Raw genomic sequence first — 18203 nt, forward strand, 5'->3', positions numbered from 1 at the left:
GGGCTCTCTCTCTCTCTCTCTCTCTCTCTCTCTCTCTCTCTCTCCCTCTCTCCCTCCCCCCCCATTAGCAATTGCAGAAGTAGAGTGAACGCAGTTATTTAGCAGGATTTGCATTTGTCGAATCCTTACTTGTTCTCTCACCACTTTAACAGCTCTCTCCCTCTCTCCCTCCCCCCCCATTAGCAATTGCAGAAGTAGAGTGAACGCAGTTATTTAGCAGGATTTGCATTTGTCGAATCCTTACTTGTTCTCTCACCACTTTAACAGATTTCCGCAAAGTTTTCCTCCAACACCCTGGGTTGGAGTATTACTTACTCTGGAGGCCAGAGAAAAATCAGCCAGTTTCTCTTCATTTCAGTTCCAAAAAATGGAATTCTCTGTTCACAGGGGTTTGGAAGGCAGTCCTCCAGTCTTTAAAGAGTACAGGTGCACTAGGAAGGTTGTAGTTGGATCGTGCAAATACCATGACCTCCATGCCCTGATCCCGTAACAGACTCCATCCAGCAGTCAGCCTCCACAGACCCCAAAGAGAAAGTCAGAAAGGCAGCCACTCCCATTGCTGTCTTGTCTTGGTCATCTCGCATGAGGAAAACCTCTGCACTAGCTTGTCTTGTGGACATCAGGATCTCTCCCTTCAGGAGGGAAAATAACCTCATGGTACTTTCTAAGGAGTATGTGTTGTTAGGAAGCTGATCGCCTCACTGCAAGTAATTGTGTCAGATGCAGATTTAATAAGTACTGTTTATGTGCCAGATGATTTATATACTTTGTGCTAATCCTTAAAACAACTCAACAAGGTTGGCATTATCATTCTCATTTTATAGAAAATCATATGACTCAGAGCAGTGAAGTGACTTGTCCAAAACAACCCATAAAACAAGCATCAGAATCACAATTTGAACCCAGGTCTGAGTTTATCTGACTTCTTTAACCAGTATCCTCTCCCATTTCCACCATCCTTACAAGGGCCCCTACAAGTTTCATGAGAAGTGTTATGGATAAGACACGTGCAGTGCAGAACATAAGGGTTCTTGGACTTCTCTCCTGTGAGACTCTGATGTGATCATCACAAAATACGAAAGCAGAGAACCAGATCTTACCTGGAGGTGGAGATCAGACAGCCAGTTCCTCTCAGTGTGCCCAGCAAGAGGCTGGACCACACTCCACAGACTGAAAGAGGAAGCAGGTGGATCCTACCGCAGATTTGAGCAGTTTTATCAGGTGGGGAGAGCCTGGTTGGACACAGAGCAGATCAGGGGAAAGAAAAGATGTAGGGCATGGTCTCACCCTTGGCCAATCTCTTCTCTTTTCTCTTTCCTCTTGGCCTCTTTTCTCTGGCAGTCTGCAGGGAACAGGCCACGCTGGCAAAGCCACTGACGTGCATCTCAGCTCCCAGGGCACAGAAAGAGCTGATGCCTTTGAGCCATTTCTTTGCAATTTGCTGCAAGTTTAAGGCTGCACGTGATAAAGCTTTCTTTATGGGAGAGAGTGAAAAAAGAAAAGACCACTTGTGATCTTACTTGCTGATTCCCAGAAAACACAACTCTGCAGGGGGCAGAGGGTAAGGGAACAGAAGCAGGAGGAGGGACGGAAGTTTGTAACAAAGATCTCTCCTTCTCCTTCCAAGAAGTTTTTAAGCCAGCCTCTCCTTGAGGACATCACTGGAATTCTTTAAAAAAAAAAAAAAAAAAAAAAAGCTCATGGACTAAAATCTCTGTATGGTTTCTTTTCCCATTGGGATTCTTTCTAGAATCTGCCGGGACCACAGATCTGGTGAGGACCAAGGCTCTTCAGAGTTCTTTCTAGAGAGGATTAATTCTCAAAGAGATATGATCAGTTGCTTACACCCACAATTTCTGTGAATCTTAAAAGTAGAAAAAGAAAGAAAAACATTGAAATTTTGGCATTCAGTTCATTCTACATAAATTCTAAGAAAAGAGAGCTCCTTGTACTAAGACATTCTACAATTCTAATAAATTCTTTTTTCGAGACGGCCATTTTAGAGGATTTTGAGCAGTACTAGCTTGCATGTGGTTTATACTAATAAATGAATTTGCTTCCAGAATCATCCAAGGTCCACCATTTTCTTACATGGCTGTGACTATGGCCTGGTCACTTTACGGTCTCAATTTCTTCGTTGGTGAGCAGAATTTTTGTTAAAAAAACCCCAACACATTCACAAGGTGGTTTAAGAATTATATTATGTACTCAAACATACATTTCGAATAACAAAGTACTAAATGACAAAGTTATCATCATTACACATATAATTTCAGTTCACATAATGGTCAGGATCATTAATTAATAGTCAAATACTATTATAAGACATTTTACTATAAAAGAAAAAGAAAGATACAAGGAAAATAAAGAGATCTTTTAATGAAGCAACTGTGTATCTGGAGTCTAAAAGACCAAATACTTTATTTTATCCATCAGCCAACCTTTGCCATCAGAAATACTGAGCAGGGCTTCCCTGGTGGCGCAGTGGTTGAGAGTCCACCTGCCAATGCAGGGGACACGGGTTCATGCCCCGGTCCGGGAAGATCCCACATGCCGCGGAGCTGCTGGGCCCGTGAGCCATGGCTGCTGAGCCTGCGCGTCTGGAGCCTGTGCTCCACAACAGGAGAGGCCACAACAGTGAGAGGCCCAAGTACCACAAAAAAAAAAAAAAAAAACGAAAAAAAAGAAATAGTGAGCAAACATCATAACAGGTCTTAGACTTTTCAATGTGTCTGACAGGTAGCCATTGGTACATTGAAGGGGAGACACTGTTTACCAGCCAAAAAGCACAAAAGGCCTAGTTTTTCTCAACACGGAGTGCAATTTTACCCCGAGAGTGTAATTTGGTCTATTCCTAACTTGCTCAAATTCACTCTCTAACATGATTCCTTTTCTGACCTCTTCAGTCCACGGTTCATGTTTCTATTTTGAATGCACATCATACTTATTTTATACATGATATTCAGAGTTTCTCATAAACAGCCTTGCACTGGATTATATCCTACTTTCATACTATAGACCAGTGTTCAGCAGACTTCCCGTAAAAGGTCAAATAATAAATAGCTTAGGTTTTGCAGGCCCATCTCTGTCACAGTCACTCAACTCTGCCCCTGTGGTGTGAAATCAACCATAAATGAGTTAACCACACATGAATAAATTTTCTAGGGTTGTGTAACAAAGTACCACAAACTGGCTGGCTTAAAACAACAGAACTTTATTATCTCAGTTCTGGAGGGAAGTCCAAAATCAAAGTGTGGGCAGAGCCGTGCTCCCTCTGAAACCTGCAGAGAATCCTTCCTTGGCTCTTCTGCCTTCTGGCGTTTGCTGCCAATTGTTGGCATTCCTTGGCTTATAGGTTCATCACTTCAGTCTCTGCCTCCATTGCCACATGGTCATCTTCTCCTTGTGTGCCTCTGTCTTCTCCTGTTCTTAAAAGGAAACCAGTCATATTGAATTAGGACCTCATCTTAACTTGATTACATCTGCAAAGTCTTTGGTTCCAAATAAGGGCACATCCATTGATACAGGGGCCTAGGATTTCAGTACATGCTTTTGGGGGGATACAATTCAACCCATAGCACTCATTCTCATTTGCTTCCTTATCTGAGGTGAGGATCACACAATCATTTTATTTATTTATTTATTTTTATTGAAGCATAGTTATTTGGTTATATGTATAGTTATTTGGTTATATATATAACCAAATAACTATAACTATATGTGTGTATATATATATATATATATATATATATATATATATATATATATATATATATATATATATATATTTTAGATTCCACACTTAAGTGAGATCATACAGTATTTGTCTTTCCCTGTCTGACTTACTTCCCTTAGCATAATGCCCTCAAGCTCCATCCATGTTGTCACAAAAGGTAGGATTTTCTTCTTTTTCTTTTCTTTTTTTTTGGCAGAATAACATTCATATATATATATATATATATATATATATATATATACACAGACACATACTTTTTGGATTCTTTCCATAATAGTTTATTAAAATATATTGAATATAGTTCCCTGTGCTGTACAGTAAATCCTTATTGTTTATTTTATTTATGGTAGTGTGTATCTATTAATCCCATATTCCCAGTTTATCCCTCCCCCCTTCCCCCTTTGGTAACCATAAGTTTGTTTACTGTGCCTGTGTGTCTGTTTCGTTTTGTAAATAAGTTTACTGGTACTATTTTTTAGATTCCACATATAAGTTATATCTTAGAATATTTGTCTTTCTCTGTCTGACTTACTTCACTTAGTATAATCTCTAGGCCCACTCATGTTGCTGCAAATGACATTATTTTGTTCTTTTTTATGGCTGAGTAGTATTCCATTGTACATATGTACCACACCTTTATCCATTCATCTGTCGATGGACATTCAGGTTGTTTCCATGTCTTGGTTATTGTAAATAGTGCTGCTGTGAACATAGGGGTGCATGTATCTTTTCTAATTATAGTTTTGTCTGGATATATGCCCAGGAGTGGGATCACTGGATCATATGGTAACTCTATTTTTAGTTTTTTAAGGAGCCCCCATACTGTTCTCCACAGTGGCTATACGAATTTACATTCCCACCATGAATGTAGGAGGGTTCGTTTTTCTCCACACCCTCTCTAGCATTTGTTATTTGTAGACTTTTTGGAGATGACCATTCTGACTTGTATGAGGTGATATCTCATTGTAGTCTTGATTGCATTTCTCTAATAATTAGTGATGTTGAGCATTCTTTCATGTGTCTGTTGGCCATCTGTATGTGTTCTTTGGAGACTGTTTACATCTTCTACCCATTCTTTAATTGGGTTGTTTGTTTTTTTTGATGTTGAGCTGTATGAGCTCTTTGTACATTTTGGAAATTAATCTCTTGGTCTCATTGTTTGCAAATATTTTCTCCCATTCTATGGGTTGCCTTTTCATTTTGTTTATGGTTTCCTTTGCTGTGCAAAAGATTTTAAGTTTAATTAGGTGCCATTTATTTATTTATTTTTTATTGACATTACTCTAGGATATGGATCCAAAAAGATATTGCTGTGATTTATGTCAAAGTGTGTTCTGCCTGTTTTCCTCTAGGAGTTTTATAGTATCTGGTCTAACACCTAGGTCTTTATTCTATTTTGAGTGTATTTTTTTGTATCGTCTTAGAGAATGTCCTAACTTTATTATTTTATATGTAGCTGTCCAGTTTTCCAGCACCACCTGTTGAAGAGACTATCTTTTCTCCATCGTATATTCTTGTCTCCTTCGTCATAGATTAGTTGACCATAGGTGCATGGGTTTACTTCTGGACTTCCTATCCTGTTCCATTGATCTATATGTCTGTTTTTGTGCCAGTACTATACTGTTCTCATGACTGTAGCTTTGTAGTATAGTCTGAAGTCAGGGTGCCTGATTCCTCCAGCTCCATTTTTCTTTTTCTCAAGATTACTTTGGCTATTCGGGGTCTTTTGTGTTTCCATACAAATTTAAAACTTTTTGTTCTAGTTTTGTAAAACATACCATTGGTAATTTGATAGGGATTGCATTGAATCTGTAGATTCAAAGCACAGCCTTTTAGGCTCTACACTACACTCTCCAGACCTGCCTTTTTCCTTCACAAAGCTACATTGGCCTATTTATGAGAGAGTGTCAATGTCTAGCAACCGGGGTTCTCACTTATTTTAAAGACCTATTTAAAAAGTGCATTGAGGGCTTCCCTGGTGGCACTGTGGTTGAGAGTCCACCTGCCGATGCAGAGGACACTGGTTCGTGCCCTGGTCCGGGAAGATCCCACATGCCGTGGAGCGGCTGGGCCCGTGAGCCATGGCCACTGAGCTTGCATGTCCGGAGCCTGTGCTCCGCAACAGGAGAATCCACAGCAGTGAGAGGCCCACATACCGCAAAAAATAAAAATAAAAAGTGCATTGATATTGAGCTTATCTTTTCCTTCTTAAAGTCCCATATCTTTGCAAAATCTTTTCTCACTACTTCATTACACACAAACCTTTCCCTTCTTAAGCACTTTCTGTAATTACCACATACCACATACCACATGGGATACAGTTGACTTACAGTGTTGTATTGGTTTCAGGTGTACAGCAGAGTGAGTCAGTTATTTGTATACACATACATATTATTTTTCAGATTCCTTTCTGTTATAGGTTATTATAAGATATTGAATATAGTTCCCTGTGTTATACAGTAAATCCTGTTGTTTGTGTATTTTATATTAATATGTAGTAGTGTGTATCTGTTAATCCCAAACTCTGAATTTATCCCTTCCTGCTCCCTTCCCCTTTGGAAACCCTAAGAGAGATTTAAAATTCATCAAGTGCTTACCTAGGTATCAGGTACTGTATGGGCATATAAACAATCATTATATTAATTCTAACAACAAAAAAATTTCTGCTGTACAACAAAGTGATTCAGTTATATATTTATATATATATATATATATATATTCTTTTTCACATTCTTTTCCATTATGGTTTATCACAGGATATTGAATATAGTTTCCTGTGCTATATACACAGGATCTTTATAGAATCTTGTTGTTTATCCATTCTGTGCATAATAGCTTACATCTGCAAATCCCAAACTCCCAATCCATCCCTCTCCCACGTCCCCCCCTCCCTTTGGCAACCACAAGTCTGTTCTCTACATCTGTGAGTCTGTTTCATAGATAAGTGCATTTGTGTCATATTTTAGATTCCACATATAAGTGTTATTGTATTTGTCTTTCTCTTTCTGACTTACTTCACTTAGTATGATAATCTCTGGGTCCATCCATGCTGCTGCGAATGGCATTATTTTGTTCTTTTTTATGGCTGAGTAGTATTCCACTGTATATATGTACCACATTTTTATCCATTCATGTCGATGGACATTTAGGTTGTTTCCATCTCTTGGCTATTGTAAATAGTGTTGCTATGAACATAAGGGTGCATGTATCTTTTCAAATTATAATTTTGTCTGGATATATGCCCAGGAGTGGGATTGCTGTATCATATGCTAACTCTGTTTTTAGTTTTCTGAGACATGCTTACTGTTTTCCATAGTGGCTGCCCCAATTTACACTCCCACCAACAGCGTAGGAAGGTTCCCTTTTCTCCAAACCCTCTCAAGCGTTTGTTTTTTATCTTCAGTTTTTTTCATCAGTGAATTACAGTTTACAGAGTACAGGTCTTTTGCCTCCTGAGGTAGGCTTATTCCTAATTATTTTATTCTTTTTATTTTGATGGTAAATGGGATTTTTTCCTTAATTTCTCTTTCTGATCTTTTGTTGTTAGTGTATAGGAATGCAAGAGATTTCTGTGCATTAATTTTGTATCCTGCAAATTTACCAAATTCATTGATTAGTTCTAGTAGTTTTCTTGTGGTGACTTTAGGATTTTCTATGTAGAGTATTATGTCATCTGCAAATGGTGACTGTTTTACTTTTCTTTTCCAATGTCTATTCCTTTTCTTTCTTCTTCTACGATTGCTATGGCTAGGACTTGCAAAACTGTGTTGAATAAAAGTGGTGAGAGTGGACATCCTTGTCTTATTCCTGATCTTAGAAGAAATGCTTTCAGCTTTACACTCTTGAGTATGATGGTGGCTGTGTTTTTATCATTTATGGCCTTTTGAGGTATGTTCCCTCTATGCCAACTTTCTGAAGAGGTTTTATCATAAATGGATGTTGAATTTTTGAAATGCTTTGTCTGCATCCATTGAGATGATCGTATGGTTTTTATTCTTCAGTTTGTTAATGTGGTGTATCACATTGATTGATCTCCAGATATTGAAGAATCCTTGCATATTATCATGGCATATGATCCTACTTGATGATGGCATATGATCTGTTTAATGTATTGTTGGATTCGGTTTGCTAGTATTTTTTTGAGGAATGTTGCATCTATGTTCATCAGTGATATTGGCCTGTATTTTTCTTTTTTTGTGGTATTTTTGTATGGTTTTGGTATCAGGGTGATGGTGGCCTCATAGAATGAGTTCAAAAGTTTTCCTTCCTGTGCAGTTTTTTGGAGTAGTTCCAGAATAATAGGTGTTACTCTTCTATACATATTTGGTAGAATTTATCTATAAAGCCTCTGATCCTAGACTTTTGTTTCTTGGGAGTTTTTAAATCATAGATTCAATTTCAGTGCTTGTAATTGGTCTGTTTATATTTTCTATTTCTTCCTGGTTCAGTCTTGGGAGATTACATCTTTCTAAGAATTTTCCATTTCTTCTAGGTTGTCCTTTTTTTTTTTTTTAAAGAAGATGTTGGGGGTAGGAGTTAATTAATTTATTTTGCTGTGTTGGGTCTTCGTTTCTGTGCGAGGGCTTTCGCTAGTTGTGGCAAGTGGGGGCCGCTCTTCATCGTGCTGCGTGGGCCTCTCACTTTTGTGGTCTCTCTTGTTGCGGAGCACAGGCTCCAGATGCGCAGACTCAGTAGTTGTGGCTCACGGGCCTAGTTGCTCCATGGCATGTGGGATCTTCCCAGACCAGGGCTCGAACCTGTGTCTCCTGCATTAGCAGGCTGACTCTCAACCACTGTGCCACCAGGGAAAGCCCTAGGTTGTCCATTTTATTGGTGTATATTTGCTTGTAGTAGTCTCTTATGGTCCTTCATATTTCTTTGGTGTCGGTTTTAAATTCTCATTTTTCATTTCTGAATTTAGTGTTTTGGGCCCTCTCCCTTTTTTTCTTGATGAATCTGGCTAAAGGTTTATCAGTTACATTTATCTTTTCAAAGAACCAGCTTTGAGTTTCATTGATGTTTTCTATTATTTTATTAGTCTCTATTTCATTTATTTCTACTCTCATCTTTATGATTTCTTCTACTGACTTTGGGTTTGGTTTGTTCTTCTTTCTCTCTAGTTGCTTTAGGTGTAAGATTAGGTTGCTTTTTGGATTTTTCGTTTCCTGTGGCAATCTTGTACTGCTATAAACTTCCCTCTTAGAACTGCTTTTGCTGCATCCCATAGGTTTTGGATCATTGTGTTTTCATTTTCATTTGTCTCTAGGTATTTTTTTTATTTCCTGTTTGGTTTCTTCAGTCATCCTTTGTTTAGTAGCGTATATTGTTTAGCCTCCACGTGTTTGTTTGTTTTATTGCAGTTTTTTTTCTTGTAGTTGATTTCTAGCCTCATAGCATTGTGGAAGGAAAAGATGCTTGATATAATTTCAGTTTTCTTAAATTTGCCAGGGCTTACTTTGCAGCCCAGCATGTAATCTATCCTAGAGAATATTCCACATGCACATGAAAAGAATGTGTATTCTGCTGCTTTCAGATTGAATGCTCTATAAATATCAAGTACATCTGGTCTAATGGTCATTTAAGGCCTGTATTTCCCTATTGATTTTTTGTCTGAATGATCTGTCCATTGATAAAAGTGAAGTGTTAAAGTCCTCCAATAATATTGTGTTACTGTCAATTTCTCCTTTTATGTCTATTAACGTTTGCCTTATATATTGAAGTACTCCTGTGTTTGGTACATATATATTTACAATTGTTACATCTTCTTGTTGGATTGAGCTCTTGATCATTATATAGTGTCCTTCTTTGTCTCTTGTCACAGTCTTTATTTTAAAGTCTGTATTGTGTGTCCTGTGAGTATTGCTACTCCAGCTTTCTTTTGATTTCCATTTGCATGGAATACCTTTTTCCATCCCCTCACTTTCAGTCTGTACATGTCCCTAGATATGAAGTGAGTCCTTGTAGACAGCATATATATGGGTCTTGTTTTTGTATCCATTCAGTCTTTTTTTCTCCCTTTGGGGGGGAGTTATTTTATTTTATTTAAGAAAAAAATTTTAAATTGAAGTATAGTTGATTTACAGTGTTGTGTTAATTTTTGCTGTACAGCAAAGTGATTCAGTTACGTATATATATTCTTTTTTATATTCTTTTCCATTATGTTTTATCACAAGATATTGACTATAGTTCCCTATACAGTAGGAACTTTTTTGTTTATCCATTCAATCTATGTCTTTTCGGTGGAGCATTTAATCTGTTTAAGGTAATTATCGATATGTATGTTTTTATTCCCATTTTTTAAATTGTTTCGGATTTGTTTCTGTAGGTCTTTTTTTCCTTTCCTCTTTTGTTCTCATTTCTTGTGATTTGATGACTATGTTTAGTGTTGTGTTTGTATTCCTTTTTCTTTTTTGTGTGTACATCTGTTTTAGATTTTTGGTTTGCTGTTACCATGAGGTTTTTATATAGCAGTCCATATATATATGTATATGTATATGTATACACACACATTATTGTTTGAAGTTGCTGATCTTTTAATTTCAAATGCATTTTAAATATCCTGCATTAGTACTCTCCTCTTCTCACAATAACTGATTTTGATATCATATTTTACATCTAACTGTTTTGCATATCCCTTAACTGCTTATTGAGCATACAGATGATTTCATTACTTTTGTCTTTTAATCTTCCTATTAGTTTTGTGTGGATGATTTCCTACCTTTACTGTATGTTTGTCTTTACTGGTGAGCTTTCCTATTTTGTAATATTCTTGTTTCTAGTTGTGACCTTTTCTCTTCCTCCTAGAGAAGTTCCTTTAACATTTTTTGTAAAGCTGGTTTGGTGGTTGAAATCTTTAAGCTTTTGCTTATCTGTAAGGCTTTTGATTTCTCCATCAAATCTGAATGCATGCCTTGCTGGGAAGAACATCCTTGGTTGTAGGTTTTTCCTTTTCATCACTTTAAATATATTGTGCCACTCCCTCCTGGCCTGCAGAGTTTCTGCTGAAAAATCAGCAGATAGCCTTATGGGAGTTCCCATGTATGTTATTTGTTGCTTTTCCCTTGTTGCTTTTAATATTTTCTCTTTACCTTTAATTTTTGTCAACTTGATTACTATGTGTCTTGACATGTTCCTCTTTGGGTTAATCCTGTATGGGACTCTGCACTTCCTTGATATGGGTGACTCTTTCCTTTCCCATGTTAGGGAGATTTGGGGCTATTATCTCTTCAAATATTTTCTCAGGCCCTTTTCTCTCTCTTCTCCTTCTGGGGCCCCTATTATGCAAATGTTAGTGTGTTTGCTGTTGTCCCAGAGGTCTCTCAAACTGTCTACATTTCTTTTCATTCTTTTTTCTTTATTCTGTTCTGCAGTACTGATTTCCACCAATCTGTCTTCCAGCTCACTGATACATTCTTTTGCCTCATTTATTCTGCTGTTTATTCCTTCTAGAATATTTTTCATTTCAGTTATTGTATTGTTCAACTCTGGTTGTTCTTTATATTTTCTAACTCTTTGTTAATGATTTCTTGTAATTTCTCACTCTGTGCATCCATTGTTTTCCAGAGTTCTTGAATCCTCTTTGTGTTCATTACTCTGAACTCTTTCTTGGGAATACTGCCTATCTCCACTTCATTTAGTTGTTCTTTTGGGGTTTTATCTTGTTCCTTTTCTGGAACTTATCCCTCTGCCATTTCATTTTGTCTAAATTTCTATTTGTACTTTTATGTATGTGGTAGGTTAGTCATTTTCTCGACCTTGGAGAAGTGGTCCTCTGTAGGGGATGCCCTATATACCCCAGAATTATACTCCCCTCTCATCACTCAAGGGCCAGGGACCAGCTGGTCCCAGGGTAGGTTCTGACCTGTATTCGCAGACTCATTTCTGCAGGCTGCTTAATCATAGTTTTCTTGCTTCTGTTTCTGCTGCCCTAGTGGGTGAGGCTGTTCTAGAGCCTGTGCAAGCTTCCTGGTGGGAGGGGCCTGTTTGCCCACTACTGTGTGGAACTGGGTCTTGACCCTCTGGTGGGCAGGGCTGGGTCAAGAGGCATGTCTAGAGGCAGCCATGGGTTCAGGAATCTTTAGGCATTCTGTCTGCTGATGAGCTGTGCTATGTTCCCACCCTGATGGTTGTTTGGCCTCTCAGCACTGGAGCCTACAGGCTGTTGGGTGGGGCCAAGTCTTAGTGCTAATGACCCAAGCAAGATATCAGCCCCCAGTGAGAGTCGATGCAGATGAACATTCCCCTATACCTCTGCCACCAGTATCCATGTCCCCAGGGTGAGTCACAGCTGCCCCCTCCTTCCCAAGAGACCATCCAAGACCAGCATGTAGGTCTGGCCCAGTTCCTATAAAGTCACTGCTTTTGCTCTAAGTCTCAGTGTGTGTGAGACCTTGTGTGCGCCCTCCAAGAGTGGAGTCTCTGTTTCCCCCAGTCCTGTGAAGTTCCTGCAATCAAGCCCCACTGGCCTTCAAAGCCAAATGCTCTGGGAGTACCTCCTCCCCATTGCCAGACACCCAGACTATGGAGCCTGATGTAAGGCTCAGAACTCTCACCCCTGTAGAAGAACTTCTGGGATGTATCGGGTAGGCCAAAAGGTTCATTCGGTCTTTTCCATAAGATGGATTTAGCAGCACTTAATTGTCTTTAACTTCATTTGAAACAATTTTTTTAGATTGTATGTGACAGCTGTCATACAAGCATGCATTTAAAAAAAGACATCAAACTTGGTGTATTTTTGTGTAGCCATTTTAATATTGAAGATAGAAGAAAAAAAGCAACATTTTTGGCATACTCTGCTTTATTATTTTAAGGCAGGTAAAACGTAACTGAAACACACAAAAAGATTTGTGCAGTATATGGAGAAGATCAAACTTGTCATAAGTGGTTTGCGATGTTTCGTGCCAGGAATTTCTTGCTGGATGTTGCTCCACGATCTGGTAGACCAATTGAAGTTGATAGTGATCAAATCAAAACAATAATTGAGAACGATCAACGTTATACCACGTGGGAGATAGCCAATATACTCAAAATATCCAAATAAAGTGTTGAAAATCATTTACACCAGCATGGTTATGTGAATCGCTTTGATGTTTGGGTTCCACATAAGTTAAGCCAAAAAATCCTTCTTGACCATATTTCCGCATGCAATTCTCTACTGAAACATAATGAAATACTCCGTTTTTAAATCAAATTGTGAAGGGCGATAAAAAGTGGATATTGTACAACAATGGGAATGGAAGAGATCATGCAGCAAGCAAAATGAACCATGACCAACCACACCAAAGGCCAGTCTTCATCCAAAGAAGTTGATGTTGTGTATATGGTGGGATTGGAAGGGAGTCTGCTATTATGAGCTACTTCCGGAAAACCAGACAATTAATTCCAACAAGTACTGCTCCCAATTAGACCAACTGAAAGTGGTAATTAACGAAAAGTGTCCAGAAATAGTCAACAGGAAACGCACAATCTTCCATCAGGATAATGCAAGACAGCATGTTTCTTTGATGACCAGGCAAAAACTGTTCCAGCTTGGCTGGGAAGTGCTGATTCATCCACTGTATTCACCAGACATTGCATCCTTGGATCTCCATTTATTTCAGTCTTCACAAAATTCTCTTAATGGAAAAAACTTCAGTTCCCTGGAAGACTATAAAAGGCACCTGGAACAGTTCTTTTCTCAAAAAGATAAAAAGTTTTGGGAAGATGGAATTATGAAGTTGCCTGAAAAATGGCAGAAGGTAGTGGAACCAAAGGGTGAATACATTGTTCAATAAAGGTCTTGGTGGTAATAAAAAATGTCTTTTATTTTTACTTAAAAAAACCAAAGGCACTTTTTGGCCCACCCAATAATAATTCTCCAGTTTCTGGATCACCCACCTTGGGAGGGGGGATGGATTTGATTATATCATGAGTGTTCCCCCCCCCCCCAACGGTCTCATTTTGGTTTCTTCTTTATGCCTTTGGATGTAGAATATCTTTTTTGGTAGGTTCCATTTTTTTTTTGTATCATTGACTGTTCAGCAGTTAGTTGTGATTTTGGTGTGCTTGTAAAAGGAAGTGAGCTCAAGGTCCTTCTACTTCACCATCTAGTCTCCGACCTCTACTTGTAAACTTTTTAATGATAGCCATTCTGATCAATGTGAGGTGATATCACATTGTTGTTTTGCATTTCTCTAATAAATAGTGATATGGAGCATCTTTTCATGTGCTTATTAGCCATCTGTATGTCTTCTTTGGAAAAATGTCTATTCAGGTCTTCTGCCCATTTATTGATTGTTTGGCTTTTTTTTTTGATGTTGAGTTGTATGAGCTGTTTATACATTTCAGATATTAACCTCTTGTCAGCCATATCACTTGTAAATAGTTTCTCCCATTCTGTAGGTGTTGTTTTTTCATTTTGTTGATGGTTTCCTTTGCTGTACAAACATTTTTAAGTTTAATTAAGTCCCACTTTTTCTTTTTTTTCTTTTGTTTCCATTGCCTAAGGAGACAGATCCAAAAAAAGATTGCTACAATTTATGTCAAAGTGTGTTCTGCCTATGTTCTCTTCTAGGAGTTTTGTGGTTTCTGGTCTTATGGTTAAGTCTTTAATTCATCGTGAGTTTATTTTTTTGTATGGTGTGGGGAAATGTTCTATTTTCACATGTAGCTGTCCAGTTTTCCCAGCACGAGGTTTTGAAGAGACTGTTTTCCCTCCATTGTATATTCTTGCCTCCTTTGTCATAGATTAATTAATCATACGCATGTGGGTTTATTTCTGTGCTCTCTATTCTGTTCCATTGATCTATGTGTCTTTTTTTGTGGTAGTACCATGCTAATTTGATTGTAACTTTGTAGTATATTTTGATGTCTGGGAGGTTGATATCTCTAGTTTTATTCTTTTTTCTCAAGATTGCTTTGGCAAATCAGGATCTTTCATGGTTCCATATGAATTTTAGGATGATTTGTTCTAGTTTTGTGAAAAATGTCATTGTTTTTGAAAATAGAATTGCATTAAATCTGTAGGTGGCTTTGGATAGTATGGAAATTTTAACAGTATTAATTCTTCCAAGCCAAGAGCACAGGATGTCTTTCCATTTCTTTGTATCATCTTTAATTTCCTTTGCCAGTATTTTATAGTTTTCAGAGTAGAGGTCTTTCACCTACCTGGTTAAGTTTATTTCTAGGTATTTTATTCATTTTGATGCAGTTTTAAATGGGGTGTGTTTTTTTTACTTTCTCTTTCTGATAGTTCATTATTAGTGTATAGAAAAGCAATAGATTTCTGTATATTTATCTTGTATCCTGCAACTTTACTGAATTCATTTCTTAGTTCTAATAGTTTTGGGGTGGAGACTTAAGTGTTTTCTATATAAAATATCATGTCATATGCCAAAAGTGACAGTTTTACTACTTCCATTCTATTTTGGATGACTTATTTCTTTTGCTTGCCTGATAGTTGTGGTAGGACTTACAATATTATGGTAAACAGATCTATGTTAAACAGACATGGCAAGACTGGGCATTCTTGTCTGGTTCCTAATTTTAGAGGAAAGACTTTCAGTTTTTCACTGTTCAGTATGATGTTAGCTGTTGGTTTGTCATAAATGGCCTTTAGTCTATTGAGATATGTTCCCTCTATACCCACTTTGATGGGAGCTTTTATCATAAATGGGCGCTGAATTTTGTCAAATGCTGTTTCTTCATCTGTTGAGATAATCATGTGATTTTTAAATTTTATAATTTTTTAATTAAAAACTTTTTTCTTATAGAAAGTTTAAATGTTACTTTTCATTTACAGTTATCAAAAAATATTTGTTACAGTCCCTGTTTTGTACAGTACATCCTTGAGCCGATCTTACACCCAATAATTTGTACCTCCCACTCCCACATTCCTATATTGCCACCCCTGCCTTCACACTGGTAACTACTAGTTTGTTCTCTACATGTGTGAATCTGCTTCTTTTTTGTTATATTTACTAGTTTGTTCTACTTTTTAGATTCCACATATAGGTGATATCATACAGCATTTGTCTTTCTTTATCTGACGTATTTCACTTAGCATAAGGCCCTCCAAGTTAGTATTTTCATCATATATTTAGGTGTTCCTGTGTTGGGTGAATTTGTGTTAACAAGTGTAATATCCTCTTTTGTATTGATCTCTTTATCATTATATAATACCCTTCTTTGTCTTTTATTATAGCTTTTCTTTTAATGACTATTTTGTCTGACGTGAGTATTACTATTCCCACTTTCTTGTCATTTCCATTTGCATGGAATATCTTTTCCATACCCTCACTTTCAGTGTGCATCTTTAGCTCTGAAGTGAATCTCTTGTAGGCAGTGTATAGATAGTTCTTGTTTTTTTTTTTTTTCGGTACGTGGGCCTCTCACTGTTGTGGCCTCTCCTGTTGCAGAGCACAGGCTCTGGTTGCGCAGGCTCAGCAGCCATGGCTCACGGGCCAAGCCGCTCCACAGCATGTGGGATCTTCCTGGGCTGGGGCACGAACCCGTGTCCCCTGCATTGGCAGGCAGACTCTCAACCACTGCGCCACCAGGGAAGCCCTTTGTTTGCTTTTTGTTTTGTTTTGTTTTATCCAATCAGCCACCTTATGTCTTTAGATTGTAGCTTTTAGTCCATTGATATTTTAGGTAATTATTGATAGTTATGTACTTATTGTCATGTTATTACTTGTTTTCCAGTTGTTTTTGTAGTTCGTCTCTGTTCATTTTTCTTCATTTTGTTTCTTCTCTTGTGGTTTGATGATTTTCTTTAGTTGTGTGCTTCTGTTCCTTTCTTTCCAGTTTTTGTGTATCTGTTGTAGGTTTTTGATTTGTAGTTACCATGGGGTTCATATATTTTGACCTATAACTATATCTGTTTGTTTTAAACTGGTAGTCAAGTTCAAGTACATTCTAAAGATCTACAGTTTTTGGTTTCCACCACCTCATAATGTGTTTTTGATGTTACATTTTACATCTTCATGTTTATCCATTAATTGTTTATTGTAATTACAATTGTTTTACAATTTTTTGTCTTACTGTTCATACTGGCTTATTTAAGTGGTTGATCCTCAGTCCTTACTATATGTTTACTCTCCTAGGGGGATTTTCCCTTTTCTATAGATTCTTTCTTCTTTTTCACTTAGAGAAGACACCTTAATATGTCTTTTAGGGTAGGTTTAGTATTGATGAACGCTTTTAATTTTTGCTTGTCTGAGAAGTCCTTTATCTCTCCTTCTATTCTAAACGATAATCTTGCTGTGTAGGGTATCCTACGTTGCAGGTTTTTCCCTTTTAGCACTTTGAATATATCATATTACTCCCTTCTGGCCTGCAATGTTTCTACAGAGAAATGGGCTGATAGCTTATGGGAATTCCCTTGTATAAGACTCTGTTTTTCTCTTGTCACCTTTAGAATAATCTTTTTATCTTTAACTTTTGCCATTTTAATTATGATATATCTTGGTGTGGGTCTGTTTGGGGGACATAATGTTTTGGACCCTCTGTGCTTCCTATACCCAGATATTTGCTTTTCAAATACATTTTATATCCCTCTGCCCTTCTCCTACTGGGACCTCTACAATGCTGATATTTGTACACTTAATATTATCCCATAGATCTCTTAACTTTCTTCCATTAAAAGAATTTTTTTTCCTGTTCTGTTTGGATTATTTCCATTATTCTATCTTCCAGATCACTTATGTGTTCTTTTGCATCACTTAGTCTGCTATTCATTCCTTCTAGTGTGCTTTTTTTACTTTAATTAAAAATTTTTTTATTGAAGTATAGTTGACTTGCAGTATTAGTTTCAGGTGTACAATATAGTGATTCAGTATTTTTGTACATTACACACAAAGTTATTATGAAACATTGACTGTATTCCCTGTGATGTACATTACATCCCTGGGACTTATTTATTTTATAACTGCTAGTTTGTACCTCTTAATTCCCTTCACCCTTCTCCCTCTGGCAACCACTACATTGTTCTCTTTACCTGTGAGTCTGTTTCTGCTTTGTTACATTTTTTCATTTGTTTTGTTTTATAGGTTTCACATATAAGTGAGAACATACAGTATTTGTCTTTCTCTGTCTGACTTAACTTCACTTAGCATAATAATGTCCAGGTCCATCCATGTTATCGCAAATGGCAAGATTTCATTCTTTTTCTATGGCTGACTAATATTCCAGTGTGTGTGTGTGTGTGTGTGTGTGTGTATCTGTATCCATTCATCTGTTGATGGGCACTTAGATCGCTTCCATATCTTGGCTGTTGTGAATAATGCTGCTATGAATATCGGGGTCCATATATATTTTCCTTTTCTTCAGATAAATACCCAGGGGGTGGAATTTCAGGACTGTATGGTAGTTCAATTGTTAATTTTTTGAGTAACCTCCACATTGTTTTCCATAGTGGCTGTACCAGTTTACATTCTAATGAACAGTGCACGAGAGCCCCCTTTTCTTCACATCCTTGCCAACACTTGTT

At 37.4% G+C, this 18203-nt stretch overlaps 1 protein-coding gene across 2 annotated transcripts in view; it reads right to left on the minus strand.

Annotated features, from left to right (window-relative positions):
- SLCO1C1 (solute carrier organic anion transporter family member 1C1) overlaps positions 1-1544 on the minus strand; it is a 61839-nt gene extending 60295 nt beyond the window's left edge. The window contains exons 1-2 of one of the 2 annotated variants that reach the window (XM_007454598.1): positions 1288-1544; positions 1101-1170 (exon numbers count right to left, since the gene is read on the minus strand). In XM_007454598.1, the coding sequence (XP_007454660.1) occupies positions 1101-1170; positions 1288-1384 (167 nt within the window). In that variant the 5' untranslated portion in view covers positions 1385-1544. Of the gene's footprint in view, positions 1-1100 lie in introns of both variants that reach the window. The other variant, XM_007454599.1, reaches the window with a different exon arrangement.
- Between the last annotated feature and the right edge of the window lie 16659 nt (positions 1545-18203).

Source organism: Lipotes vexillifer, unplaced genomic scaffold (genome assembly GCF_000442215.2).
Source record: "Lipotes vexillifer unplaced genomic scaffold, Lipotes_vexillifer_v1.1 scaffold559, whole genome shotgun sequence".
In the NCBI taxonomy this organism is placed as follows: domain Eukaryota; kingdom Metazoa; phylum Chordata; class Mammalia; order Artiodactyla; family Lipotidae; genus Lipotes; species Lipotes vexillifer.